A 27,751-nucleotide genomic window follows, 5' to 3' on the forward strand; every position below is an offset into this window, starting at 1 on the left:
CCATCCTGACCCTCCTAGAAGGTCCAACTTGATCCACCATCCTGACCCTCCTAGAAGGTACAACATACCACAGCACCCAACATAACTGACCATCCTGACCCTCCTAGAAGGTCCAATTTGCCATATGGTACAAGGTTCTGACAGATGGGCGTGGCAAGAACACAGCCAAGAAACCCATCAAACCACACCCCCAATTCTGTCATGGTCGCCCAACGGGTTTCCACTAGTTACCACAGCCACAAAGTAAGAATTGGATTTATCGTACAAATTCATGAAAACTTTGCTTTTTGGTCTTAATTTAAGGTTAGGGTTAGGCATAAGGTTAGTAGTGTGGTTAAGTTTAAAATATGACAGAAGAAGAATTAACAAGAACCTAAAAGACGAAACAAAATGTAAAAAAAACCCCAGAGGGAATAGTTATGACAGTGTAAGACAATGACACGTATTCAGAAAATAAATCGTTATAATATTGGACCTTAGACAAGAGTTTCTTATTATTTAGCCAAAAAAATACATAAAGTCTATCAAAAAGACTTTGAAGCAGCGGGGTTGCCATGACTATTTCTCTCCAAAACGTGTGACGCTAGCGGAAGGGCAAGGCCACGTCCAGTCCATTGACCAATTAGAGTTCGTTAAATCAACAGTCTCCGCCTCTCGTTTTGTCCGTTCACACTGAACACGGAAGTGAAACTGGGACTCACAGTTTAGTTTTTTTTAATCGAGATATTTTTTATTAATGTGCAAGTACAACTCCCAGTCATATAAACACAGACGCTTTAGTGCTGAAAACAACGGGACAATATGGAGAACGGATTATCCTCGACTGGTGACAGTAAATTGGACCAAGCCATTAACCAGTGGTTGCAGTTTGACAAGGTAAGTTGTCAAGGGGGTAAATTTATAGCTAGTTTACTAACAACAACAAGTCACAACGTTTATTAACTTCTGGTTTTTGGCCCAAGTCACAACGTTTATTAACTTCTGGTTTTTGGCCCAAGTCACAAGTTCGCTAACGAACATTAACTGTTATAGTACACAGCCCATAATAAATCGGAGTTAACAACAAGCGGATACAGTAGATGAAACGTTATTTCTGCTGTATAAACTCACTACTGGAAGTCTCTCTGGGTTATACCGTCTGCTAAATGACTCAAATGTATTTCAATGTTTTGGGTTTCTGTGGTCAGCTAGCTACCAAACTAACTAGAGTTAGCCTTGGTTTTCTAGCTAGGTACATAACCTTTTTTTTCACTTATTAACATACATTTCTGACACAGTAAATGTAGTTATTTATGCAACAATAACCAACTAACGTCAGTAGTTGGAATAGATAAGTAGGAAATTCTAGGAAGATTAGCAGCTAGTGACCATGATTGAAGACTGGTGTTTCATCATGTTCTTGAAAGTTGTATCGACTATTGTCAGCTACATTGTTTTTTGCTACATGTTTTGCATAGATCGACTCTTAATGATTCATTAGACTTGTACTTGTCTACGCCCGTTGTATTTGGCGACATAACAGTAGCAGCGAGGAGCTACTGTTAGCTAGCTAGCTGGGCATTGTAATCAACACACACCCGCCAAGGGACATTCACGTGTTTTTAAACGGAAACGGGACGCCACCAATCAGACAGAAATGGGAGAAGTACATGTGATTTAAATGATCATCTTAACATAATAACGTTACCTCCTGATAAGTGTCAGGCATGTGGCTGGGAATGAGATGGGGTGGACAGTGGTGTGTGTGTGTGTGTGTGTGTGTGTGTGTGTGTGTGTGTGTGTACATTACTGTCATGCTTATGACTTGGCTTTTCCCTCCCTCTCCTCTTTTCAACGAGGGGTCTGTGGAGGATCTGCAGAGATGATTCTGTACATGTACACACACACTCCAGGGATTCACATTCATGTCTGAAAAGCACTCGCTCATTGGTGAAATCAGAAGTCTTTTTTGTTGTTGATTGATTGACCGAAGAAGATTGTCATTATTGGCCTGAAAAATGTGAAGTGGCTGTTTTCATCTTCACACAGGGGAGGGACCAGTAACACCAGATTACTGGGATTCTATGCATTTTGGTTGTTATCAGTAAAAAAAAAATAATCCCAATGGGCCAAGCTCAACTGGTGTGACACGGGGCAATAGGGCCTCCCTTAACTGCCCCTCTCCCTCACCCTTCCAAGAGGGGGCTCTGGAGGATATACAGAGGTGACCCTGTAACCCTCCTCTCCCCTTCCTGTAGAACCCCCAGACAGTGGCGTTGGTGCAGGGCCTGGTGAAGGACGGGGCGGTTGGGGAGCTGCGAAGGTGTTTTGGCTCTAGGATGGAGTTTGGGACGGCTGGTCTCAGAGCTGCAATGGGACCAGGGATTTCCTGTATGAACGACCTCACCATCATACAGACCACACAGGTATGACCTACGACCTCCCCATCATACAGACCACACAGGTATGACCTACGACCTCCCCATTATACAGACCACACAGGTATGACCTACGACCTCACCATCATACAGACCACACAGGTATGACCTACGACCTCACCATCATACAGACCACACAGGTATGACCTACGACCTCACCATCATACAGACCACACAGGTATGACCTACGACCTCACCATCATACAGACCACACAGGTATGACCTACTATACAGACCACACAGGTATGACCTACGACCTCGCCATCATACAGACCACACAGGTATGACCTACAACCTCGTCATTATACAGACCACACAGGTATGACCTCACCATCATACAGACCACACAGATGACCTACGACCTCACCATCATACAGACCACACAGGTATGACCTACGACCTCCCCATCATACAGACCACACAGGTATGACCTACGACCTCCCCATCATACAGACCACACAGGTCGTAGACACACACACACACACACACACACACATCATGGTCATTAGCTCCTGCTGATTATGTGGTGTCAACACACAACAATGCTTTTAGTGTTTGATTAAAGTGCTTCTCTCCCCCTTCTCCTCTCTCCCCCTTCTCCCCTCTCCCCCTTCTCCCCTCTCCCTCCCCCAGGGGTTCTGTAAGTATCTGGAGCACTGTTTCGGGGAGGGTCTGAAGGAGAGGGGTGTGGTGGTAGGGTTTGATGCCCGCGCCCACCCTCCCAGTGGAGGCAGCAGTAAACGTTTTGCCAGCCTGGCGGCTGCCGTGTTCATCGGCCGAGGAGTACCCGTCCACCTGTTCTGTGACATCACACCCACACCCTTCGTGGTAATAACACACCTGTTTATATAATAACACACCTGTTTATATAATAACACACCTGTTTATATAATAACACACCTGTTTATATAATAACACACCTGTTTATATAATAACACGCCTGTTTATATAATAACACACCTGTTTATATAATAACACACCTGTTTATATAATAACACGCCTGTTTATATAGTAACACACCTGTTTATATAATAACACGCCTGTTTATATAATAACTCACCTGTTTATATAATAACACACCTGTTTATATAATAACACACCTGTTTATACGCCTGTTTATATAATAACACACCTGTTTATATAATAACACGCCTGTTTATATAATAACACACCTGTTTATATAATAACACACCTGTTTATATAATAACACGCCTGTTTATATAATAACACACCTGTTATATAATAACACACCTGTTAGACGCCTGTTTTATATAATAACACACCTGTTTATATAATAACACACCTGTTTATATAATAACACACCTGTTTATATAATAACACGCCTGTTTATATAATAACACACCTGTTTATATGCCTGTTTATATAATAACACGCCTGTTTATATAATAAACAACCTGTTTATATAATAACACGCCTGGTTATAGTAATAACACGCCTGTTTATATAATAACACGCCTGTTAGTATCATAACACGCCTGTTTATATAATAACACACCTGTTTATATAATAACACGCCTGTTTTATATAATAACACGCCTGTTTATATAATAACACGCCTGTTTTATATAATAAACACGCCTGTTTATATAATAACACGCCTGTTATATATAATAACACGCCTGTTTAATATAATAATAACACGCCTGTTTATATAATAATAACACGCCTGTTTATAAATAATAACACGCCTGTTTATATAATAATAACACGCCTGTTTATATAATAATAACACGCCTGTTTATATAATAACACGCCTGTTTATATAATAATAACACGCCTGTTTATATAATAACACACCTGTTTATACGCCTGTTTATATAATAACACGCCTGTTTATATAATAACACACCTGTTTATATAATAACACGCCTGTTTATATAATAACACGCCTGTTTATATAATAACACGCCTGTTTATATAATAACACGCCTGTTTATATAATAACACGCCTGTTTATGCGCCTGTTTATATAATAAACACGCCTGTTTATATAATAACACGCCTGTTTATATAATAACACGCCTGTTTATATAATAACACGCCTGTTTATATAATAACACGCCTGTTTATATAATAATAACACGCCTGTTTATATAATAACACGCCTGTTTATAATAACACGCCTGTTTATATAATAACACGCCTGTTTATATAATAATAACACGCCTGTTTATATAATAAACACGCCTGTTATATAATAAACGCCTGTTTATATAAAACACGCCTGTTTATACAATAACACGCCTGTTATATAATAACACGCCTGTTTATATAATAACACACCTGTTATATAATAACACGCCTGTTATATAATAACACGCCTGTTTATATATAAACACGCCTGTTTATATAATAACACGCCTGTTTATATAATAACACGCCTGTTTATATAATAACACGCCTGTTTATGCGCCTGTTTATATAATAACACGCCTGTTTATATAATAACACGCCTGTTTATATAATAACACGCCTGTTTATATAATAACACGCCTGTTTATATAATAACACGCCTGTTTATATAATAACACGCCTGTTTATATAATAACACGCCTGTTTATATAATAATAACACGCCTGTTTATATAATAATAACACGCCTGTTTATATAATAATAACACGCCTGTTTATATAATAACACGCCTGTTTATATAATAACACGCCTGTTTATATAATAACACGCCTGTTTATATAATAACACGCCTGTTTATGCGCCTGTTTATATAATAACACGCCTGTTTATATAATAACACGCCTGTTTATATAATCACCGCCTGTTTATATAATAATAACACGCTGTTTTATAATAACACGCCTGTTTATATAATAACACGCCTGTTTATATAATAACACGCCTGTTTATATAATAATAACACGCCTGTTTATATAATAATAACACGCCTGTTTATATAATAACACACCTGTTTATATAATAACACGCCTGTTTATATAATAATAACACGCCTGTTTATATAATAACACACCTGTTTATATAATAACACACCTGTTTATATAATAACACACCTGTTTATATAATAACACACCTGTTTATATAATAACACACCTGTTTATATAATAACACACCTGTTTATATAATAACACACCTGTTTATATAATAACACGCCTGTTTATATAATAACACGCCTGTTTATATAATAACACGCCTGTTTATATAATAACACACCTGTTTATATAACACACCTGTTTATATAATAACACACCTGTTTATATAATAACACACCTGTTTATATAATAACACACCTGTTTATATAATAACACACCTGTTTATATAATAACACACCTGTTTATATAATAACACGCCTGTTTATATAATAACACACCTGTTTATATAATAACACGCCTGTTTATACGCCTGTTTATATAATAACACACAGACACCCACACCCTTCATGGTACCCCTGTTTGGGGTTTGGCTTCTCTGCATTATCACCTGTAGTCTAACTAATGTAGCATCGTGGCTACATGGCTGAAACATGGGGTTGTTACCTGTAGTCTAACTAATGTAGCATCGTGGCTACATGGCTGAAACATGGGGTTTGGCTTCTCTGCATTATCACCTGTAGTCTAACTAATGTAGCATCGTGGCTACATGGCTGAAACATGGGGTTGTTACCTGTAGTCTAACTAATGTAGCGTCGTGGCTACATGGCTGAAACATGGGGTTGTCACCTGTAGTCTAACTAATGTAGCGTCGTGGCTACATGGCTGAAACATGGGGTTTGGCTTCTCTGCATTATCACCTGTAGTCTAACTAATGTAGCGTTGTGGCTACATGGCTGAAACATGGGGTTGTTACCTGTAGTCTAACTAATGTAGCGTTGTGGCTACATGGCTGAAACATGGGGTTGTTACCTGTAGTCTAACTAATGTAGCGTCGTGGCTACATGGCTGAAACATGGGGTTTGGCTTCGCTGCATTATCACCTGTAGTCTAACTAATGTAGCGTCGTGGCTACATGGCTGAAACATGGGGTTGGCTTCACTGCATTATCACCTGTAGTCTAACTAATGTAGCGTCGTGGCTACATGGCTGAAACATGGGGTTGTCACCTGTAGTCTAACTAATGTAGCGTCGTGGCTACATGGCTGAAACATGGGGTTGTTACCTGTAGTCTAACTAATGTAGCGTCGTGGCTACATGGCTGAAACATGGCTGAAACATGGGGTTGTCACCTGCATTATCACCTGTAGTCTAACTAATGTAGCATCGTGGCTACATGGCTGAAACATGGGGTTGTTACCTGCATTATCACCTGTAGTCTAACTAATGTAGCGTCGTGGCTACATGGCTGAAACATGGGGTTGTTACCTGTAGTCTAACTAATGTAGCGTCGTGGCTACATGGTTTAAACATGGGGTTTGGTTTCTCTGCATTATCACCTGTAGTCTAACTAATGTAGCGTCGTGGCTACATGGCTGAAACATGGGGTTTGGCTTCTCTGCATTATCACCTGTAGTCTAACTAATGTAGCGTTGTGGCTACATGGGGTTGGCTTCACTGCATTATCACCTGTAGTCTAACTAATGTAGCGTCGTGGCTACATGGCTGAAACATGGCTGAAACATGGGGTTGTCACCTGCATTATCACCTGTAGTCTAACTAATGTAGCGTCGTGGCTACATGGCTGAAACATGGGGTTGTTACCTGCATTATCACCTGTAGTCTAACTAATGTAGCGTCGTGGCTACATGGCTGAAACATGGGGTTGTTACCTGTAGTCTAACTAATGTAGCGTCGTGGCTACATGGTTTAAACATGGGGTTTGGTTTCTCTGCATTATCACCTGTAGTCTAACTAATGTAGCGTCGTGGCTACATGGCTGAAACATGGGGTTTGGCTTCTCTGCATTATCACCTGTAGTCTAACTAATGTAGCGTTGTGGCTACATGGCTGAAACATGGGGTTGTTACCTGTAGTCTAACTAATGTAGCGTTGTGGCTACATGGCTGAAACATGGGGTTGTTACCTGTAGTCTAACTAATGTAGCGTCGTGGCTACATGGCTGAAACATGGGGTTTGGCTTCGCTGCATTATCACCTGTAGTCTAACTAATGTAGCGTCGTGGCTACATGGCTGAAACATGGGGTTGGCTTCACTGCATTATCACCTGTAGTCTAACTAATGTAGCGTCGTGGCTACATGGCTGAAACATGGGGTTGTCACCTGTAGTCTAACTAATGTAGCGTCGTGGCTACATGGCTGAAACATGGGGTTTGGCTTCGCTGCATTATCACCTGTAGTCTAACTAATGTAGCGTCGTGGCTACATGGCTGAAACATGGGGTTGGCTTCACTGCATTATCACCTGTAGTCTAACTAATGTAGCGTCGTGGCTACATGGCTGAAACATGGGGTTTGGCTTCACTGCATTACCACCTGTAGTCTAACTAATGTAGCGTCGTGGCTACATGGCTGAAACATGGGGTTGTCACCTGTAGTCTAACTAATGTAGCGTCGTGGCTACATGGCTGAAACATGGGGTTGTCACCTGCATTATCACCTGTAGTCTAACTAATGTAGCGTCGTGGCTACATGGCTGAAACATGGGGTTGTTACCTGCATTATCACCTGTAGTCTAACTAATGTAGCGTCGTGGCTACATGGCTGAAACATGGGGTTGTTACCTGTAGTCTAACTAATGTAGCGTCGTGGCTACATGGCTGAAACATGGGGTTTGGCTTCTCTGCATTATCACCTGTAGTCTAACTAATGTAGCGTCGTGGCTACATGGCTGAAACATGGGGTTGTCACCTGTAATCTAACTAATGTAGCGTCGTGGCTACATGGCTGAAACATGGGGTTTGGCTTCACTGCATTATCACCTGTAGTCTAACTAATGTAGCGTCGTGGCTACATGGCTGAAACATGGGGTTGTTACCTGTAGTCTAACTAATGTAGCGTCGTGGCTACATGGCTGAAACATGGGGTTGTTACCTGTAGTCTAACTAATGTAGCGTCGTGGCTACATGGCTGAAACATGGGGTTGGCTTCACTGCATTATCACCTGTAGTCTAACTAATGTAGCGTCGTGGCTACATGGCTGAAACATGGGGTTGTTACCTGTAGTCTAACTAATGTAGCATCGTGGCTACATGGCTGAAACATGGGGTTGGCTTCACTGCATTATCACCTGTAGTCTAACTAATGTAGCGTCGTGGCTACATGGCTGAAACATGGGGTTGTTACCTGTAGTCTAACTAATGTAGCATCGTGGCTACATGGCTGAAACATGGGGTTGGCTTCACTGCATTATCACCTGTAGTCTAACTAATGTAGCGTCGTGGCTACATGGCTGAAACATGGGGTTGTTACCTGTAGTCTAACTAATGTAGCGTCGTGGCTACATGGCTGAAACATGGGGTTGTTACCTGTAGTCTAACTAATGTAGCATCGTGGCTACATGGCTGAAACATGGGGTTTGCTTCCCTGCATTATCACCTGTAGTCTAACTAATATAGCATCGTGGCTACATGGCTGAAACATGGGGTTGTTACCTGTAGTCTAACTAATGTAGCGTCGTGGCTACATGGCTGAAACATGGGGTTGTTACCTGTAGTCTAACTAATGTAGCGTCGTGGCTACATGGCTGAAACATGGGGTTTGTTACCTGTAGTCTAACTAATGTAGCGTCGTGGCTACATGGCTGAAACATGGGGTTTGGCTTCTCTGCATTATCACCTGTAGTCTAACTAATGTAGCGTCGTGGCTACATGGCTGAAACATGGGGTTGTTACCTGTAGTCTAACTAATGTAGCATCGTGGCTACATGGCTGAAACATGGGGTTGTTACCTGTAGTCTAACTAATGTAGCATCGTGGCTACATGGCTGAAACATGGGGTTGGCTTCACTGCATTATCACCTGTAGTCTAACTAATGTAGCGTTGTGGCTACATGGCTGAAACATGGGGTTTGCTTCCCTGCATTATCACCTGTAGTCTAACTAATGTAGCGTCGTGGCTACATGGCTGAAACATGGGGTTTGGCTTCGCTGCATTATCACCTGTAGTCTAACTAATGTAGCGTCGTGGCTACATGGCTGAAACATGGGGTTGTTACCTGTAGTCTAACTAATGTAGCGTCGTGGCTACATGGCTGAAACATGGGGTTGTTACCTGTAGTCTAACTAATGTAGCATCGTGGCTACATGGCTGAAACATGGGGTTTGCTTCCCTGCATTACCACCTGTAGTCTAACTAATGTAGCATCGTGGCTACATGGCTGAAACATGGGGTTTGCTTCCCTGCATTACCACCTGTAGTCTAACTAATGTAGCGTCGTGGCTACATGGCTGAAACATGGGGTTGTCTCTCTGAGGTAAATCAGACTCCTTATATGAGCTTGTTGGTTCCACTGACCCTTTATTTAATGTTGATGTATAAACACAATATTAGTAATAATAGTCGACCATATTTAGAGTCTGACCTTCCTGGAATCATAAACTTTCTTTCAAATAAATAAAGTGTTTTTTATTTTTTATTTTACCCCGAATCAACTTAATTGTGTATTTTGGTTAATGTCCTTGGTGCCCTGGGAAATTAGCCCCCCCTCCCTTAAAAGGCCAAGTATCATGCCAACGCCATGATCCCCAGTAACCAAGGGTAACCGCAGCGTAAGGGTCCAGATATAAGAACACACTAGACTTCCCACGCTTTTACCAGGCGGAGTCTTAAGTTGACCTTTCACCGGTATCTCTGGAGAGTTATTTTGCATTGTTACTTTGCTGTTTGCAGTGTACAATAAACAGACACACACACACACACACTCAAACAAACTGATCCCTCTGGCCCTGGGATCAAGCTAATCTGGGATCTCTTCCAAAAAAAACAATCTCTGAGCCAATCGGAGCGGGCCATTCTTCAATCATGCTCACGTCACATGGGCTCACGTCACATGGGCTCACGTCACATGGTCACACGTCACATGGGCTCAGGTCACATGGTCACATGGTCACACGTCACATGGGCTCAGGTCACATGGGCTCAGGTCACATGGTCACATGGTCACCACGTCACATGGTCACCACGTCACATGGTCACATGGTCACCACGTCACATGGTCACATGGTCACCACGTCACATGGTCACCACGTCACATGGTCACCACGTCACATGGTCACCACGTCACATGGGCTCAGGTCACATGGTCACATGGTCACCACGTCACATGGTCACCACGTCACATGGTCACCACGTCACATGGTCACCACGTCACATGGTCACCACGTCTGGCTAGTGGGCGGTTCCTTTACTCAGGCTGGTGTTCACCAGGGAAGCTTTACTCAGGCTGGTGTTCACCAGGGAAGCTTTACTCAGCCAGGTGTTCACCAGGGAAGCTTTACTCAGGCTGGTGTTCACCAGGGAAGCTTTTTGGCTTCATAATCCTCTCCTATATTAATAAACTGGAACCATACCGCGTGTGTGTGTGTGTGTCTGTGTCTGTGTGTGTGTGTGTGTGTGTGTGTGTGTGTGTGTGTGTGTGTGTAACGGTTCCCTCTCTCCAGCCCTTCACAGTGTCTCATCTGGGTCTGTGTGCTGGCGTCATGGTAACCGCCTCCCACAACCCCAAACAGGACAACGGCTACAAGGTAAAGTTCATTATCTTATTGATTGTGTTATTGGTTGTGTTATTGAGTTATTGATTGAGTTATTGATTGTGTTATTGATTGAGTTATTGATTATCTTATTGATTGTGTTATTGATTGAGTTATTGATTATCTTATTGATTGTGTTATTGATTGAGTTATTGATTGTGTTATTGATTGAGTTATTGATTATCTTATTGATTGTGTTATTGATTGAGTTATTGATTGAGTTATTGATTATCTTATTGATTGTGTTATTGATTGTGTTATTGATTGAGTTATTGATTGAGTTATTGATTATCTTATTGATTGTGTTATTGATTGATCAGGTCAGTGTTTTGTCAGTCTCAGGTGTACTGGTCTGTTTCTGTTGAGCTGTTTCTAGGTGGATTAGACCAGAGTAAAGTAGTCTCTCTCTCTCTGTCTCTCTCTCTCTCCCTGTCTCTCTCTCTCTGTCTCCCTCCCTCTCTCTTTCTCCCCTCCCTCTCTCTTTCTCCCCTCCCTGTCTTTCTCTCCCCCCTCCCTGTCTTTCTCTCCCCCCTCCCTGTCTCTCTCTCCCCCCTCCCTGTCTCTCTCTCCCCCCCTCCCTGTCTCTCTCTCTCTCTCTCCCCCCTCCCTGTCTCTCTCTCCCCCCTCCCTGTCTCTCAGGTGTACTGGGAGAACGGAGCCCAGATCGTGCCTCCCCATGATAAGGGTATCTCTGTAGCCATCGAGGCTAACCTGGAGCCCTGGCCTGAGTCCTGGGACATAACCTGTCTCTCTCACAGCCCTCTGCTGAAGGACCCGTCCCAAAACATTCACACAGAGTACTACCGGACCATCCAGCAGCACTGTCACCACAGGTAACAGCCCCCGTCTCCCCTCTAACCCCCCTCTAACCCCCGTCTCCCCTCCCGTCTCTCCTCTAACCCCCCTCTAACCCCCGTCTCCTCCTCTAACCCCCGTCTCTCCTCTAACCCCCGTCTCCCCTCTAACCCCCCTCTAACCCCCCTCTAACCTCCGTCTCCTCCTCTAACCCCCGTCTCTCCTCTAACCCCGTCTCTCCTCTAACCCCCCTCTAACCCCCGTCTCCCCTCTAACCCCCGTCTCTCCTCTAACCCCCCTCTAACCCCCGTCTCCTCCTCTAACCCCCGTCTCCCCTCTAACCCCCCTCTAACCCCCCGTCTCCCCTCTAACCCCCCGTCTCCCCTCTAACCCCCCTCTCCTCTCTAACCCCCGTCTCCCCTCTAACCCCCGTCTCCCCTCTAACCCCCGTCTCCTCCTCTAACCCCCGTCACCCCTCTAACCCCACTCTAACCCCCCTCTAACCCCCCGTCTCTCCTCTAACCCCCCGTCTCCCCTCTAACCCCCGTCTCCCCTCTAACCCCCGTCTCTCCTCTAACCCCCCTCTAACCCCCCTCTAACCCCCCCGTCTCCCCTCTAACCCCCGTCTCCCCTCTAACCCCCGTCTCCCCTCTAACCCCCGTCTCCCCTCTAACCCCCCGTCTCCCCTCTAACCCCCCGTCTCCCCTCTAACCCCCGTCTCCCCTCTAACCCCCCGTCTCCCCTCTAACCCCCGTCTCTCCTCTAACCCCCCTCTAACCCCCGTCTCTCCTCTAACCCCCGTCTCCCCTCTAACCCCCGTCTCCCCTCTAACCCCCGTCTCTCCTCTAACCCCCCTCTAACCCCCCGTCTCCCCTCTAACCCCCGTCTCTACTCTAACCCCCGTCTCCCCCTCTAACCCCCGTCTCCCCTGCCTTTTCAGGGACATCAACAAGAGTTCAGAGGTGAAGATCGTCCACACTTCCGTGCACGGAGTCGGACACGCCTTCGTCCAATCAGCTTTCAAGGCCTTTGACCTTCGACCCCCGTACGCCGTAGAGGAGCAGAAAGACCCCGACCCCGAGTTCCCCACCGTCAAATACCCCAACCCTGAGGAAGGGGAGGGGGTCCTGGTCAGTCATATCAACCCTGAGGAAGGGGGTCCTGGTCAGTCATATCAACCCTGAGGAAGGGGGAGGGGGTCCTGGTCAGTCATATCAACCCTGAGGAAGGGGGAGGGGGTCCTGGTCAGTCATATCAACCCTGAGGAAGGGGGAGGGGGTCCTGGTCAGTCATATCAACCCTGAGGAAGGGAAGGGGGTCCTGGTCAGTCATATCAACCCTGAGGAAGGGGGTCCTGGTCAGTCATATCAACCCTGAGGAAGGGGGAGGGGGTCCTGGTCAGTCATATCAACCCTGAGGAAGGGGGAGGGGGTCCTGGTCAGTCATATCAACCCTGAGGAAGGGGGTCCTGGTCAGTCATATCAACCCTGAGGAAGGGGGAGGGGGTCCTGGTCAGTCATATCAACCCTGAGGAAGGGGGTCCTGGTCAGTCATATCAACCCTGAGGAGGGAAGGGGGTCCTGGTCAGTCATATCAACCCTGAGGAGGGGGGTCCTGGTCAGTCATATCAACCCTGAGGAGGGGGTCCTGGTCAGTCATATCAACCCTGTAATATAGAACTAGTCTCAATCCTGGACAACACAGTGTCATAACGGAACGTGACCACCCCTTGCAACAGTCTACCCTGGTTTTTAAGTCTCATCCCTCTAGTTAAATCAGAGACGGTGTTTTAAATCACATTTGTTTTTTTCATTGATCTCCTGTTTTGTCTCACTGAAGCTGGATGTAGTCCATTCACTATAAGCCGACTACAGACTAGACATCTGGTTTGTATCTCTGCTTTCCAACTGTAATACCACTGGAAGGTGTGTGTGTGTGTGTTTGTGTGTTTTAACGGTGTGTGTGTGTGTGTGTGTCCGTCCTACAGACCCTGTCGTTTGCCCTGGCGGAGAGGGAGGGAGCTACTGTAGTTCTGGCCAACGACCCTGATGCTGATCGCCTGGCCGTCGCTGAGAAACAGGAGGGGTAGGGAGCCTGTAGGGGATCATTGGTAATGTGTTGGGGGGCGTTGCTGAGAAACAGAAGGGGTAGGGAAGCCTGTAGGGATCATTGGTAATGTGTTGGGGGCGTCGCTGAGAAACAGAAGGGGTAGGGAGCCTGTAGGGATCATTGGTAATGTGTTGGGGGGCGTTCGCTGAGAAACAGAAGGGTAGGGAGCCTGTAGGGATCATTGGTAATGTGTTGGGGGGCGTTGCTGAGAAACAGAAGGGGTAGGGAGCCTGTAGGGATCATTGGTAATGTGTTGGGGGGCGTTGCTGAGAAACAGAAGGGGTAGGGAGCCTGTAGGGATCATTGGTAATGTGTTGGGGGGCGTTGCTGAGAAACAGAAGGGGTAGGGAGCCTGTAGGGATCATTGGTAATGTGTTGGGGGCGTTGCTGAGAAACAGGAGGGGTAGGGAGCCTGTAGGGATCATTGGTAATGTGTTGGGGGGCGTTGCTGAGAAACAGAAGGGGTAGGGAGCCTGTAGGGATCATTGGTAATGTGTTGGGGGGGCGTTGCTGAGAAACAGAAGGGGTAGGAGCCTGTAGGGATCATTGGTAATGTGTTGGGGGGCGTTGGCTGAGAAACAGAAGGGGTAGGGAGCCTGTAGGGATCATTGGTAATGTGTTGGGGGGCGTTGCTGAGAAACAGAAGGGGTAGGGAGCCTGTAGGGATCATTGGTAATGTGTTGGGGGGCGTTGCTGAGAAACAGAAGGGGTAGGGAGCCTGTAGGGATCATTGGTAATGTGTTGGGGGGCGTTGCTGAGAAACAGAAGGGGTAGGGAGCCTGTAGGGATCATTGGTAATGTGTTGGGGGGCGTTGCTGAGAAACAGAAGGGGTAGGGAGCCTGTAGGGATCATTGGTAATGTGTTGGGGGGCGTTGCTGAGAAACAGAAGGGGTAGGGAGCCTGTAGGGATCATTGGTAATGTGTTGGGGGGCGTTGCTGAGAAACAGAAGGGGTAGGGAGCCTGTAGGGATCATTGGTAATGTGTTGGGGGGCGTTGCTGAGAAACAGAAGGGGTAGGGAGCCTGTAGGGATCATTGGTAATGTGTTGGGGGGCGTTGCTGAGAAACAGAAGGGGTAGGGAGCCTGTAGGGATCATTGGTAATGTGTTGGGGGGCGTTGCTGAGAAACAGAAGGGGTAGGGAGCCTGTAGGGATCATTGGTAATGTGTTGGGGGGCGTTTGCTGAGAAAAAGAAGGGGTAGGGAGCCTGTAGGGATCATTGGTAATGTGTTGGGGGGCGTTGCTGAGAAACAGAAGGGGTAGGGAGCCTGTAGGGATCATTGGTAATGTGTTGGGGGGCGTTGCTGAGAAACAGAAGGGGTAGGGAGCCTGTAGGGATCATTGGTAATGTGTTGGGGGGCGTTGCTGAGAAACAGAAGGGGTAGGGAGCCAGTAGGGATCATTGGTAATGTGTTGGGGGCGTTGCTGAGAAACAGAAGGGGTAGGGAGCCTGTAGGGATCATTGGTAATGTGTTGGGGGGCGTCGCTGAGAAACAGAAGGGGTAGGGAGCCTGTAGGGATCATTGGTAATGTGTTGGGGGGCGTTGCTGAGAAACAGAAGGGGTAGGGAGCCTGTAGGGATCATTGGTAATGTGTTGGGGGGCGTTGCTGAGAAACAGAAGGGGTAGGGAGCCAGTAGGGATCATTGGTAATGTGTTGGGGGGCGTTGCTGAGAAACAGAAGGGGTAGGGAGCCTGTAGGGATCAGTGGTAATGTGTTGGGGGGCGTTGCTGAGAAACAGAAGGGGTAGGGAGCCTGTAGGATCATTGGTAATGTGTTGGGGGGCGTTGCTGAGAAACAGAAGGGGGTAGGGAGCCTGTAGGGATCATTGTAATGTGTTGGGGGCGTTGCTGAGAAACAGAAGGGGTAGGGAGCCTGTAGGAGTCATTGGTAATGTGTTGGGGGGCGTTGCTGAGAAACAGAAGGGGTAGGGAGCCTGTAGGGATCATTGGTAATGTGTTGGGGGGCGTCGCTGAGAAACAGAAGGGGTAGGGAGCCTGTAGGGATTCATTGGTAATGTGTTGGGGGGCGTTGCTGAGAACAGAAGGGGTAGGGAGCCTGTAGGGATCATTGTAATGTGTTGGGGGACGTTGCTGAGAACAGAAGGGGTAGGGAGCCTGTAGGGATCATTGGTAATGTGTTGGGGGGCGTCGCTGGAAACAGAAGGGGTAGGGAGCCTGTAGGGATCATTGGTAATGTGTTGGGGGGCGTTGCTGAGAAACAGAAGGGGTAGGGAGCCTGTAGGGATCATTGGTAATGTGTTGGGGGGCGTTGCTGAGAAACAGAAGGGGTAGGGAGCCTGTAGGGATCATTGGTAATGTGTTGGGGGGCGTTGCTGAGAAACAGAAGGGGTAGGGAGCCTGTAGGGATCATTGGTAATGTGTTGGGGGGCGTTGCTGAGAAACAGAAGGGGTAGGGAGCCTGTAGGGATCATTGGTAATGTGTTGGGGGGCGTTGCTGAGAAACAGAAGGGGTAGGGAGCCTGTAGGGATCATTGGTAATGTGTTGGGGGGCGTTGCTGAGAAACAGAAGGGGTAGGGAGCCTGTAGGGATCATTGGTAATGTGTTGGGGGGTGTTGCTGAGGAACAGAAGGGGGTAGGGAGCCTGTAGGGATCATTGGTAATGTGTTGGGGGGCGTTGCTGAGAAACAGAAGGGGTAGGGAGCCTGTAGGGATCATTGGTAATGTGTTGGGGGGCGTTGCTGAGAAACAGAAGGGGTAGGGAGCCTGTAGGGATCATTGGTAATGTGTTGGGGGGCGTCTGCTGAGAAACAGAAGGGGTAGGGAGCCTGTAGGGATCATTGGTAATGTGTTGGGGGGCGTTGCTGAGAAACAGAAGGGGTAGGGAGCCTGTAGGGATCATTGGTAATGTGTTGGGGGGCGTTGCTGAGAAACAGAAGGGGTAGGGAGCCTGTAGGGATCATTGGTAATGTGTTGGGGGGCGTTGCTGAGAAACAGAAGGGGTAGGGAGCCTGTAGGGATCATTGGTAATGTGTTGGGGGGCGTTGCTGAGAAACAGAAGGGGTAGGGAGCCTGTAGGGATCATTGGTAATGTGTTGGGGGGCGTCGTTGAGAAACAGAAGGGGTAGGGAGCCTGTAGGGATCATTGGTAATGTGTTGGGGGGGCGTTGCTGAGAAACAGAAGGGGTAGGGAGCCTGTAGGGATCATTGGTAATGTGTTGGGGGGCGTCGCTGAGAAACAGAAGGGGTAGGGAGCCTGTAGGGATCATTGGTAATGTGTTGGGGGGCGTTGCTGAGAAACAGAAGGGGTAGGGAGCCTGTAGGGATCATTGGTAATGTGTTGGGGGGCGTTGCTGAGAAACAGAAGGGGTAGGGAGCCTGTAGGGATCATTGGTAATGTGTTGGGGGGCGTTGCTGAGAAACAGAAGGGGTAGGGAGCCTGTAGGGATCATTGGTAATGTGTTGGGGGGACGTTGCTGAGAAACAGAAGGGGTAGGGAGCCTGTAGGGATCATTGGTAATGTGTTGGGGGGCGTTGCTGAGAAACAGAAGGGGTAGGGAGCCTGTAGGGATCATTGGTAATGTGTTGGGGGGGCGTTGCTGAGAAACAGAAGGGGTAGGGAGCCTGTAGGGATCATTGGTAATGTGTTGGGGGGCGTTGCTGAGAAACAGAAGGGGTAGGGAGCCTGTAGGGATCATTGGTAATGTGTTGGGGGGCGTTGCTGAGAAACAGAAGGGGTAGGGAGCCTGTAGGGATCATTGGTAATGTGTTGGGGGGCGTTGCTGAGAAACAGAAGGGGTAGGGAGCCTGTAGGGATCATTGGTAATGTGTTGGGGGGCGTTGCTGAGAAACAGAAGGGGTAGGGAGCCTGTAGGGATCATTGGTAATGTGTTGGGGGGCGTTGCTGAGAAACAGAAGGGGTAGGGAGCCTGTAGGGATCATTGGTAATGTGTGGGGGGGCGTTGCTGAGAAACAGAAGGGGTAGGGAGCCTGTAGGGATCATTGGTAATGTGTTGGGGGGCGTCGCTGAGAAACAGAAGGGGTAGGGAGCCTGTAGGGATCATTGGTAATGTGTTGGGGGGCGTTGCTGAGAAACAGAAGGGGTAGGGAGCCTGTAGGGATCATTGGTAATGTGTTGGGGGGCGTCGCTGAGAAACAGAAGGGGTAGGGAGCCTGTAGGGATCATTGGTAATGTGTTGGGGGGCGTTGCTGAGAAACAGAAGGGGTAGGGAGCCTGTAGGGATCATTGGTAATGTGTTGGGGGGCGTCGCTGAGAAACAGAAGGGGTAGGGAGCCTGTAGGGATCATTGGTAATGTGTTGGGGGGCGTTGCTGAGAAACAGAAGGGGTAGGGAGCCTGTAGGGATCATTGGTAATGTGTTGGGGGGCGTTGCTGAGAAACAGAAGGGGTAGGGAGCCTGTAGGGATCATTGGTAATGTGTTGGGGGGCGTTGCTGAGAAACAGAAGGGGTAGGGAGCCTGTAGGGATCATTGGTAATGTGTTGGGGGGCGTCGCTGAGAAACAGAAGGGGTAGGGAGCCTGTAGGGATCATTGGTAATGTGTTGGGGGGCGTTCGCTGAGAAACAGAAGGGGTAGGGAGCCTGTAGGGATCATTGGTAATGTGTTGGGGGGCGTTGCTGAGAAACAGAAGGGGTAGGGAGCCTGTAGGGATCATTGGTAATGTGTTGGGGGGGCGTTGCTGAGAAACAGAAGGGGTAGGGAGCCTGTAGGGATCATTGGTAATGTGTTGGGGGGCGTTGCTGAGAAACAGAAGGGGTAGGGAGCCTGTAGGGATCATTGGTAATGTGTTGGGGGGGCGTTCGCTGAGAAACAGAAGGGGTAGGGAGCCTGTAGGGATCATTGGTAATGTGTTGGGGGGCGTCGCTGAGAAACAGAAGGGGTAGGGGAGCCTGTAGGGATCATTGGTAATGTGTTGGGGGGCGTCGCTGAGAAACAGAAGGGGTAGGGAGCCTGTAGGGATCATTGGTAATGTGTTGGGGGGCGTCGCTGAGAAACAGAAGGGGTAGGGAGCCTGTAGGGATCATTGGTAATGTGTTGGGGGGCGTCGCTGAGAAACAGGAAGGGGTAGGGAGCCTGTAGGGATCATTGGTAATGTGTTGGGGGGCGTTGCTGAGAAACAGGAGGGTAGGGAGCCTGTAGGGATCATTGGTAATGTGTTGGGGGGCGTCGCTGAGAAACAGAAGGGGTAGGGAGCCCTGTAGGGATCATTGGTAATGTGTTGGGGGGCGTCGCTGAGAAACAGAAGGGGTAGGGAGCCTGTAGGGATCATTGGTAATGTGTTGGGGGGCGTCGCTGAGAAACAGAAGGGGTAGGGAGCCTGTAGGGATCATTGGTAATGTGTTGGGGGGCGTCGCTGAGAAACAGAAGGGGTAGGGAGCCTGTAGGGATCATTGGTAATGTGTTGGGGGGCGTCGCTGAGAACCAGAAGGGGTAGGGAGCCTGTAGGGATCATGGTAATGTGTTGGGGGGCGTCGCTGAGAAACAGAAGGGTAGGGAGCCTGTAGGGATCATTGGTAATGTGTTGGGGGGCGTCGCTGAGAAACAGAAGGGGTAGGGAGCCTGTAGGGATCATTGGTAATGTGTTGGGGGGCGTCGCTGAGAAACAGGAGGGGTAGGGAGCCTTGTAGGGATCATGGTAATGTGTTGGGGGGGCGTTGCTGAGAACAGGAAGGGGTAGGGAGCCTGTAGGGATCATTGTAATGTGTTGGGGGGCGTTGCTGAGAAACAGAAGGGGTAGGGAGCCTGTAGGGATCATTGGTAATGTGTTGGGGGGCGTTGCTGAGAAACAGAAGGGGTAGGGAGCCTGTAGGGATCATTGGTATGTGTTGGGGGGCGTTGCTGAGAAACAGAAGGGGTAGGGAGCCTGTAGGGATCATTGGTAATGTGTTGGGGGGCGTTGCTGAGAAACAGAAGGGGTAGGGAGCCTGTAGGGATCATTGGTAATGTGTTGGGGGGCGTTGCTGAGAAACAGGAGGGGTAGGGAGCCTGTAGGGATCATTGGTAATGTGTTGGGGGGCGTTGCTGAGAAACAGAAGGGGTAGGGAGCCTGTAGGGATCATTGGTAATGTGTTGGGGGGCGTTGCTGAGAAACAGAAGGGGTAGGGAGCCTGTAGGGATCATTGGTAATGTGTTGGGGGGCGTCGCTGAGAAACAGAAGGGGTAGGGAGCCTGTAGGGATCATTGGTAATGTGTTGGGGGGCGTCGCTGAGAAACAGAAGGGGTAGGGAGCCTGTAGGGATCATTGGTAATGTGTTGGGGGGCGTCGCTGAGAAACAGAAGGGGTAGGGAGCCTGTAGGGATCATTGGTAATGTGTTGGGGGGCGTCGCTGAGAAACAGAAGGGGTAGGGAGCCTGTAGGGATCATTGGTAATGTGTTGGGGGGCGTCGCTGAGAAACAGAAGGGGTAGGGAGCCTGTAGGGATCATTGGTAATGTGTTGGGGGGACGTCGCTGAGAAACAGAAGGGGTAGGGAGCCTGTAGGGATCATTGGTAATGTGTTGGGGGGGCGTCGCTGAGAAACAGAAGGGGTAGGGAGCCTGTAGGGATCATTGGTAATGTGTTGGGGGGCGTCGCTGAGAAACAGAAGGGGTAGGGAGCCTGTAGGGATCATTGGTAATGTGTTGGGGGGCGTTGCTGAGAAACAGAAGGGGTAGGGAGCCTGTAGGGATCATTGGTAATGTGTTGGGGGGCGTTGCTGAGAAACAGAAGGGGTAGGGAGCCTGTAGGGATCATTGGTAATGTGTTGGGGGGCGTTGCTGAGAAACAGAAGGGGTAGGGAGCCTGTAGGGATCATTGGTAATGTGTTGGGGGGCGTGCTGAGAAACAGAAGGGGTAGGGAGCCTGTAGGGGATCATTGGTAATGTGTTGGGGGGCGTTGCTGAGAAACAGAAGGGGTAGGGAGCCTGTAGGGATCATTGGTAATGTGTTGGGGGGCGTTGCTGAGAAACAGAAGGGGTAGGGAGCCTGTAGGGATCATTGGTAATGTGTTGGGGGGCGTCGCTGAGAAACAGAAGGGGGTAGGGAGCCTGTAGGGATCATTGGTAATGTGTTGGGGGGCGTCGCTGAGAAACAGAAGGGGTAGGGAGCCTGTAGGGATCATTGGTAATGTGTTGGGGGGGGCGTCGCTGAGAAACAGAAGGGGTAGGGAGCCTGTAGGGATCATTGGTAATGTGTTGGGGGGCGTCGCTGAGAAACAGAAGGGTAGGGAGCCTGTAGGGATCATTGGTAATGTGTTGGGGGGCGTCGCTGAGAAACAGAAGGGGTAGGGAGCCTGTAGGGATCATTGGTAATGTGTTGGGGGGCGTCGCTGAGAAACAGAAGGGTAGGGAGCCTGTAGGGATCATTGGTAATGTGTTGGGGGGCGTTCGCTGAGAAACAGAAGGGGTAGGAGCCTGTAGGGATCATTGGTAATGTGTTGGGGGGCGTCGCTGAGAAACAGAAGGGGTAGGGAGCCTGTAGGGATCATTGGTAATGTGTTGGGGGGCGTCGCTGAGAAACAGAAGGGGTAGGGAGCCTGTAGGGATCATTGGTAATGTGTTGGGGGGCGTCGCTGAGAAACAGAAGGGGTAGGGAGCCTGTAGGGATCATTGGTAATGTGTTGGGGGGGCGTTGCTGAGAAACAGAAGGGGTAGGGAGCCTGTAGGGATCATTGGTAATGTGTTTGGGGGGCGTTGCTGAGAAACAGAAGGGGTAGGGAGCCTGTAGGGATCATTGGTAATGTGTTGGGGGGCGTTGCTGAGAAACAGAAGGGGTAGGGAGCCTGTAGGGATCATTGGTAATGTGTTGGGGGGCGTTGCTGAGAAACAGAAGGGGTAGGGAGCCTGTAGGGATCATTGGTAATGTGTTGGGGGGCGTCGCTGAGAAACAGAAGGGGTAGGGAGCCTGTAGGGATCATTGGTAATGTGTTGGGGGGCGTCGCTGAGAAACAGAAGGGGTAGGGAGCCTGTAGTATCATTGGTAATGTGTTGGGGGGGCGTCGCTGAGAAACAGAAGGGGTAGGGAGCCTGTAGGGATCATTGGTAATGTGGTTGGGGGGCGTCGCTGAGAAACAGAAGGGGTAGGGAGCCTGTAGGGATCATTGGTAATGTGTTGGGGGGCGTCGCTGAGAAACAGAAGGGGTAGGGAGCCTGTAGGGATCATTGGTAATGTGTTGGGGGGGCGTCGCTGAGAAACAGAAGGGGAGGGCGGCCTGTAGGGATCATTGGTAATGTGTTGGGGGGCGTCGCTGAGAAACAGAAGGGGTAGGGAGCCTGTAGGGATCATTGGTAATGTGTTGGGGGGCGTCGCTGAGAAACAGAAGGGGTAGGGAGCCTGTAGGGATCATTGGTAATGTGTTGGGGGGCGTTGCTGAGAAACAGAAGGGGTAGGGAGCCTGTAGGGATCATTGGTAATGTGTTGGGGGGCGTTCGCTGAGAAACAGAAGGGGTAGGGAGCCTGTAGGGATCATTGGTAATGTGTTGGGGGGCGTCGCTGAGAAACAGAAGGGGTAGGGAGCCTGTAGGGATCATTGGTAATGTGTTGGGGGGCGGCGCTGAGAAACAGAAGGGGTAGGGAGCCTGTAGGGATCATTGGTAATGTGTTGGGGGGCGTCGCTGAGAAACAGAAGGGGTAGGGAGCCTGTAGGGATCATTGGTAATGTGTTGGGGGGCGTCGCTGAGACACAGAAGGGGTAGGGAGCCTGTAGGGATCATTGGTAATGTGTTGGGGGGGCGTCGCTGAGAAACAGAAGGGGTAGGGAGCCTGTAGGGATCATTGGTAATGTGTTGGGGGGCGTCGCTGAGAACAGAAGGGTAGGGAGCCTGTAGGGATCATTGGTAATGTGTGGGGGGCGTCGCTGAGAAACAGAAGGGGTAGGGAGCCTGTAGGGATCATTGGTAATGTGTTGGGGGGCGTCGCTGAGAAACAGAAGGGGTAGGGAAGCCTGTAGGGATCATTGGTAATGTGTTGGGGGGCGTCGCTGAGAAACAGAAGGGGTAGGGAGCCTGTAGGGATCATTGGTAATGTGTTGGGGGGCGTCGCTGAGAAACAGAAGGGGTAGGGAGCCTGTAGGGATCATTGGTAATGTGTTGGGGGGCGTTGCTGAGAAACAGAAGGGGTAGGGAGCCTGTAGGGATCATTGGTAATGTGTTGGGGGGCGTTGCTGAGAAACAGAAGGGGTAGGGAGCCTGTAGGGATCATTGGTAATGTGTGGGGGGCGTTGCTGAGAAACAGAAGGGGTAGGGAGCCTGTAGGGATCATTGGTAATGTGTTGGGGGGCGTTGCTGAGAAACAGAAGGGGTAGGGAGCCTGTAGGGATCATTGGTAATGTGTTGGGGGGCGTTGCTGAGAAACAGAAGGGGTAGGGAGCCTGTAGGGATCATTGGTAATGTGTTGGGGGGCGTTGCTGAGAAACAGAAGGGGGTAGGGAGCCTGTAGGGATCATTGGTAATGTGTTGGGGGGCGTTGCTGAGAAACAGAAGGGGTAGGGAGCCTGTAGGGATCATTGGTAATGTGTTGGGGGGCGTTGCTGAGAAACAGGAAGGGGTAGGGAGCCTGTAGGGATCATTGGTAATGTGTTGGGGGGGCGTTGCTGAGAAACAGAAGGGGTAGGGGAGCCTGTAGGGATCATTGGTAATGTGTTGGGGGCGTTGCTGAGAAACAGAAGGGGTAGGGAGCCTGTAGGGATCATTGGTAATGTGTTGGGGGGGCGTCGCTGAGAAACAGAAGGGGTAGGGAGCCTGTAGGGATCATTGGTAATGTGTTGGGGGGCGTTGCTGAGAAACAGAAGGGGTAGGGAGCCTGTAGGGATCATTGGTAATGTGTTGGGGGGCGTTGCTGAGAAACAGAAGGGGTAGGGAGCCTGTAGGGATCATTGGTAATGTGTGGGGGGGCGTTGCTGAGAAACAGAAGGGGGTAGGGAGCCTGTAGGGATCATTGGTAATGTGTTGGGGGGCGTTGCTGAGAAACAGAAGGGGTAGGGAGCCTGTAGGGATCATTGGTAATGTGTTGGGGGGCGTTGCTGAGAAACAGAAGGGGTAGGGAGCCTGTAGGGATCATTGGTAATGTGTTGGGGGGCGTTGCTGAGAAACAGAAGGGGTAGGGAGCCTGTAGGGATCATTGGTAATGTGTTGGGGGGCGTCGCTGAGAAACAGAAGGGGTAGGGAGCCTGTAGGGATCATTGGTAATGTGTTGGGGGGCGGTGCTGAGAAACAGAAGGGGTAGGGAGCCTGTAGGGATCATTGGTAATGTGTTGGGGGGCGTTGCTGAGAAACAGAAGGGGTAGGGAGCCTGTAGGGATCATTGGTAATGTGTTGGGGGGCGTTGCTGAGAAACAGAAGGGGTAGGGAGCCTGTAGGGATCATTGGTAATGTGTTGGGGGGGCGTCGCTGAGAAACAGAAGGGGTAGGGAGCCTGTAGGGATCATTGGTAATGTGTTGGGGGGCGTCGCTGAGAAACAGAAGGGGTAGGGAGCCTGTAGGGATCATTGGTAATGTGTTGGGGGGCGTCGCTGAGAAACAGAAGGGGTAGGGAGCCTGTAGGGATCATTGGTAATGTGTTGGGGGGCGTTGCTGAGAAACAGAAGGGGTAGGGAGCCTGTAGGGATCATTGGTAATGTGTTGGGGGGCGTTGCTGAGAAACAGAAGGGGTAGGGAGCCTGTAGGGATCATTGGTAATGTGTTGGGGGGCGTTGCTGAGAAACAGAGGGGTAGGGAGCCTGTAGGGATCATTGGTAATGTGTTGGGGGGCGTTGCTGAGAAACAGAAGGGGTAGGGAGCCTGTAGGGATCATTGGTAATGTGTTGGGGGGCGTCGCTGAGAAACAGAAGGGGTAGGGAGCCTGTAGGGATCATTGGTAATGTGTTGGGGGGCGTCGCTGAGAAACAGAAGGGGTAGGGAGCCTGTAGGGATCATTGGTAATGTGTTGGGGGGCGTCGCTGAGAAACAGAAGGGGGGGGGAGCCTGTAGGGATCATTGGTAATGTGTTGGGGGGCGTCGCTGAGAAACAGAAGGGGTAGGGAGCCTGTAGGGATCATTGGTAATGTGTTGGGGGGCGTCGCTGAGAAACAGAAGGGGTAGGGGAGCCTGTAGGATCATTGGTAATGTGTTGGGGGCGTCGCTGAGAACAGATGGGGTAGGGAGCCTGTAGGGATCATTGGTAATGTGTTGGGGGGCGTCGCTGAGAAACAGAAGGGGTAGGGAGCCTGTAGGGATCATTGGTAATGTGTTGGGGGGGGGCGTTGCTGAGAAACAGAAGGGTAGGGAGCCTGTAGGGATCATTGGTAATGTGTTGGGGGGCGTTGCTGAGAAACAGAAGGGGTAGGGAGCCTGTAGGGATCATTGGTAATGTGTTGGGGGGCGTTGCTGAGAAACAGAAGGGGTAGGGAGCCTGTAGGGATCATTGGTAATGTGTTGGGGGGCGTTGCTGAGAAACAGAAGGGGTAGGGAGCCTGTAGGGATCATTGGTAATGTGTTGGGGGGCGTTGCTGAGAAACAGAAGGGGTAGGGAGCCTGTAGGGATCATTGGTAATGTGTTGGGGGGCGTCGCTGAGAACAGAAGGGGTAGGGAGCCTGTAGGGATCATTGGTAATGTGTTGGGGGGCGTCGCTGAGAAACAGAAGGGGTAGGGAGCCTGTAGGGATCATTGGTAATGTGTTGGGGGGCGTCGCTGAGAAACAGAAGGGGTAGGGAGCCTGTAGGGATCATTGGTAATGTGTTGGGGGGCGTCGCTGAGAAACAGAAGGGGTAGGGAGCCTGTAGGGATCATTGGTAATGTGTTGGGGGGGCGTCGCTGAGAAACAGAAGGGGTAGGGAGCCTGTAGGGATCATTGGTAATGTGTTGGGGGGCGTTGCTGAGAAACAGAAGGGTAGGGAGCCTGTAGGGATCATTGGTAATGTGTTGGGGGGCGTCGCTGAGAAACAGAAGGGGGTAGGGAGCCTGTAGGGGATCATTGGTAATGTGTTGGGGGGCGTCGCTGAGAAACAGAAGGGGTAGGGAGCCTGTAGGGATCATGGTAATGTGTGGGGGGGCGTTGCTGAGAAACAGAAGGGGTAGGGAGCCTGTAGGGATCATTGGTAATGTGTTGGGGGGCGTTGCTGAGAACAGAAGGGATAGGGAGCCTGTAGGGATCATTGGTAATGTGTTGGGGGGCGTTGCTGAGAAAACAGAAGGGGTAGGGAGCCTGTTAGGGATCATTGGGTAATGTGTTGGGGGGCGTTGCTGAGAAACAGAAGGGGTAGGGAGCCTGTAGGGATCATTGGTAATGTGTTGGGGGGGCGTTGCTGAGAAACAGAAGGGGTAGGGAGCCTGTAGGGATCATTGGTAATGTGTTGGGGGGCGTTGCTGAGAAACAGAAGGGGTAGGGAGCCTGTAGGGATCATTGGTAATGTGTTGGGGGCGTTGCTGAGAAACAGAAGGGGTAGGGAGCCTGTAGGGATCATTGGTAATGTGTTGGGGGGCGTTGCTGAGAAACAGAAGGGGTAGGGAGCCTGTAGGGATCATTGGTAATGTGTTGGGGGGCGTTGCTGAGAAACAGAAGGGGTAGGGAGCCTGTAGGGATCATTGGTAATGTGTTGGGGGGCGTTGCTGAGAAACAGAAGGGGTAGGGAGCCTGTAGGGATCATTGGTAATGTGTTGGGGGGCGTTGCTGAGAAACAGAAGGGGTAGGGAGCCTGTAGGGATCATTGGTAATGTGTTGGGGGGCGTCGCTGAGAAACAGAAGGGGTAGGGAGCCTGTAGGGATCATTGGTAATGTGTTGGGGGGCGTTGCTGAGAAACAGGAGGGGTAGGGAGCCTGTAGGGATCATTGGTAATGTGTTGGGGGGCGTTGCTGAGAAACAGAAGGGGTAGGGAGCCTGTAGGGATCATTGGTAATGTGTTGGGGGGCGTTGCTGAGAAACAGAAGGGGTAGGGAGCCTGTAGGGATCATTGGTAATGTGTTGGGGGGCGTTGCTGAGAAACAGAAGGGGTAGGGAGCCAGTAGGGATCATTGGTAATGTGTTGGGGGGCGTTGCTGAGAACAGAAGGGGTAGGGAGCCTGTAGGGATCATTGGTAATGTGTTGGGGGGCGTTGCTGAGAAACAGAAGGGGTAGGGAGCCTGTAGGGATCATTGGTAATGTGTTGGGGGGCGTCGCTGAGAAACAGAAGGGGTAGGGAGCCTGTAGGGATCATTGGTAATGTGTTGGGGGGCGTTGCTGAGAAACAGAAGGGGTAGGGAGCCTGTAGGGATCATTGGTAATGTGTTGGGGGGCGTTGCTGAGAAACAGAAGGGGTAGGGAGCCTGTAGGGATCATTGGTAATGTGTTGGGGGGCGTTGCCGGGCTGATGGGTGTGTGTGTGTGTGTGTGTGTGTGTGTGTGTGTGTGTGTGTAGTGGTCAGTGGCGTGTGTTCAGCGGTAATGAGTTGGGGGCGTTGCTGGGCTGGTGGGTCTACCGGTGTTGGAAACAGACCAACCCAGACCAGTCTACCGTGAAGTCAGTCTACATGCTGTCTTCCACCGTCTCTTCTAAGATCCTACGGGCCATCGCTCTCAAGGAGGGCTTCCACTTTGAGGTGAAACAAACACACACACACACACACACACACACACACACACACACACACACTCTCAACGAACAGACTTCATATCAATATGCTCAGGTATTTTTGTATCCACATCTCAATACCTTACATCCTTTATGAATTAATCAATTAATGTAGGTGATGAGGGCACTTCCTGACTATGACATCACATCCTGTGTGGACAGGAAACTCTGACGGGGTTCAAGTGGATGGGCAACAGAGCCAGAGAGCTGCTGGACCAGAACAAGATAGTACTGTTCGCCTTCGAGGAGGCTATAG

General features: G+C 49.7%; 1 protein-coding gene across 3 annotated transcripts; it reads left to right on the forward strand.

Moving 5' to 3' along the window:
- LOC115184535 (phosphoglucomutase-2) lies at positions 1-27,751 on the forward strand (the record flags this gene model as incomplete). Of its 3 annotated transcripts, XM_029745383.1 has the most annotated exon segments (10): positions 51-876; positions 2,238-2,405; positions 3,051-3,245; positions 10,959-11,042; positions 11,688-11,881; positions 12,784-12,955; positions 13,149-13,166; positions 13,831-13,928; positions 27,283-27,463; positions 27,658-27,751. In XM_029745383.1, coding segments are annotated over 10 exon segments (1,279 nt in total), but the record flags the coding sequence as incomplete, so codon positions are not given.

Source organism: Salmo trutta, unplaced genomic scaffold (assembly GCF_901001165.1).
Source record: "Salmo trutta unplaced genomic scaffold, fSalTru1.1, whole genome shotgun sequence".
Classification (NCBI taxonomy): Eukaryota; Metazoa; Chordata; class Actinopteri; order Salmoniformes; family Salmonidae; genus Salmo; species Salmo trutta.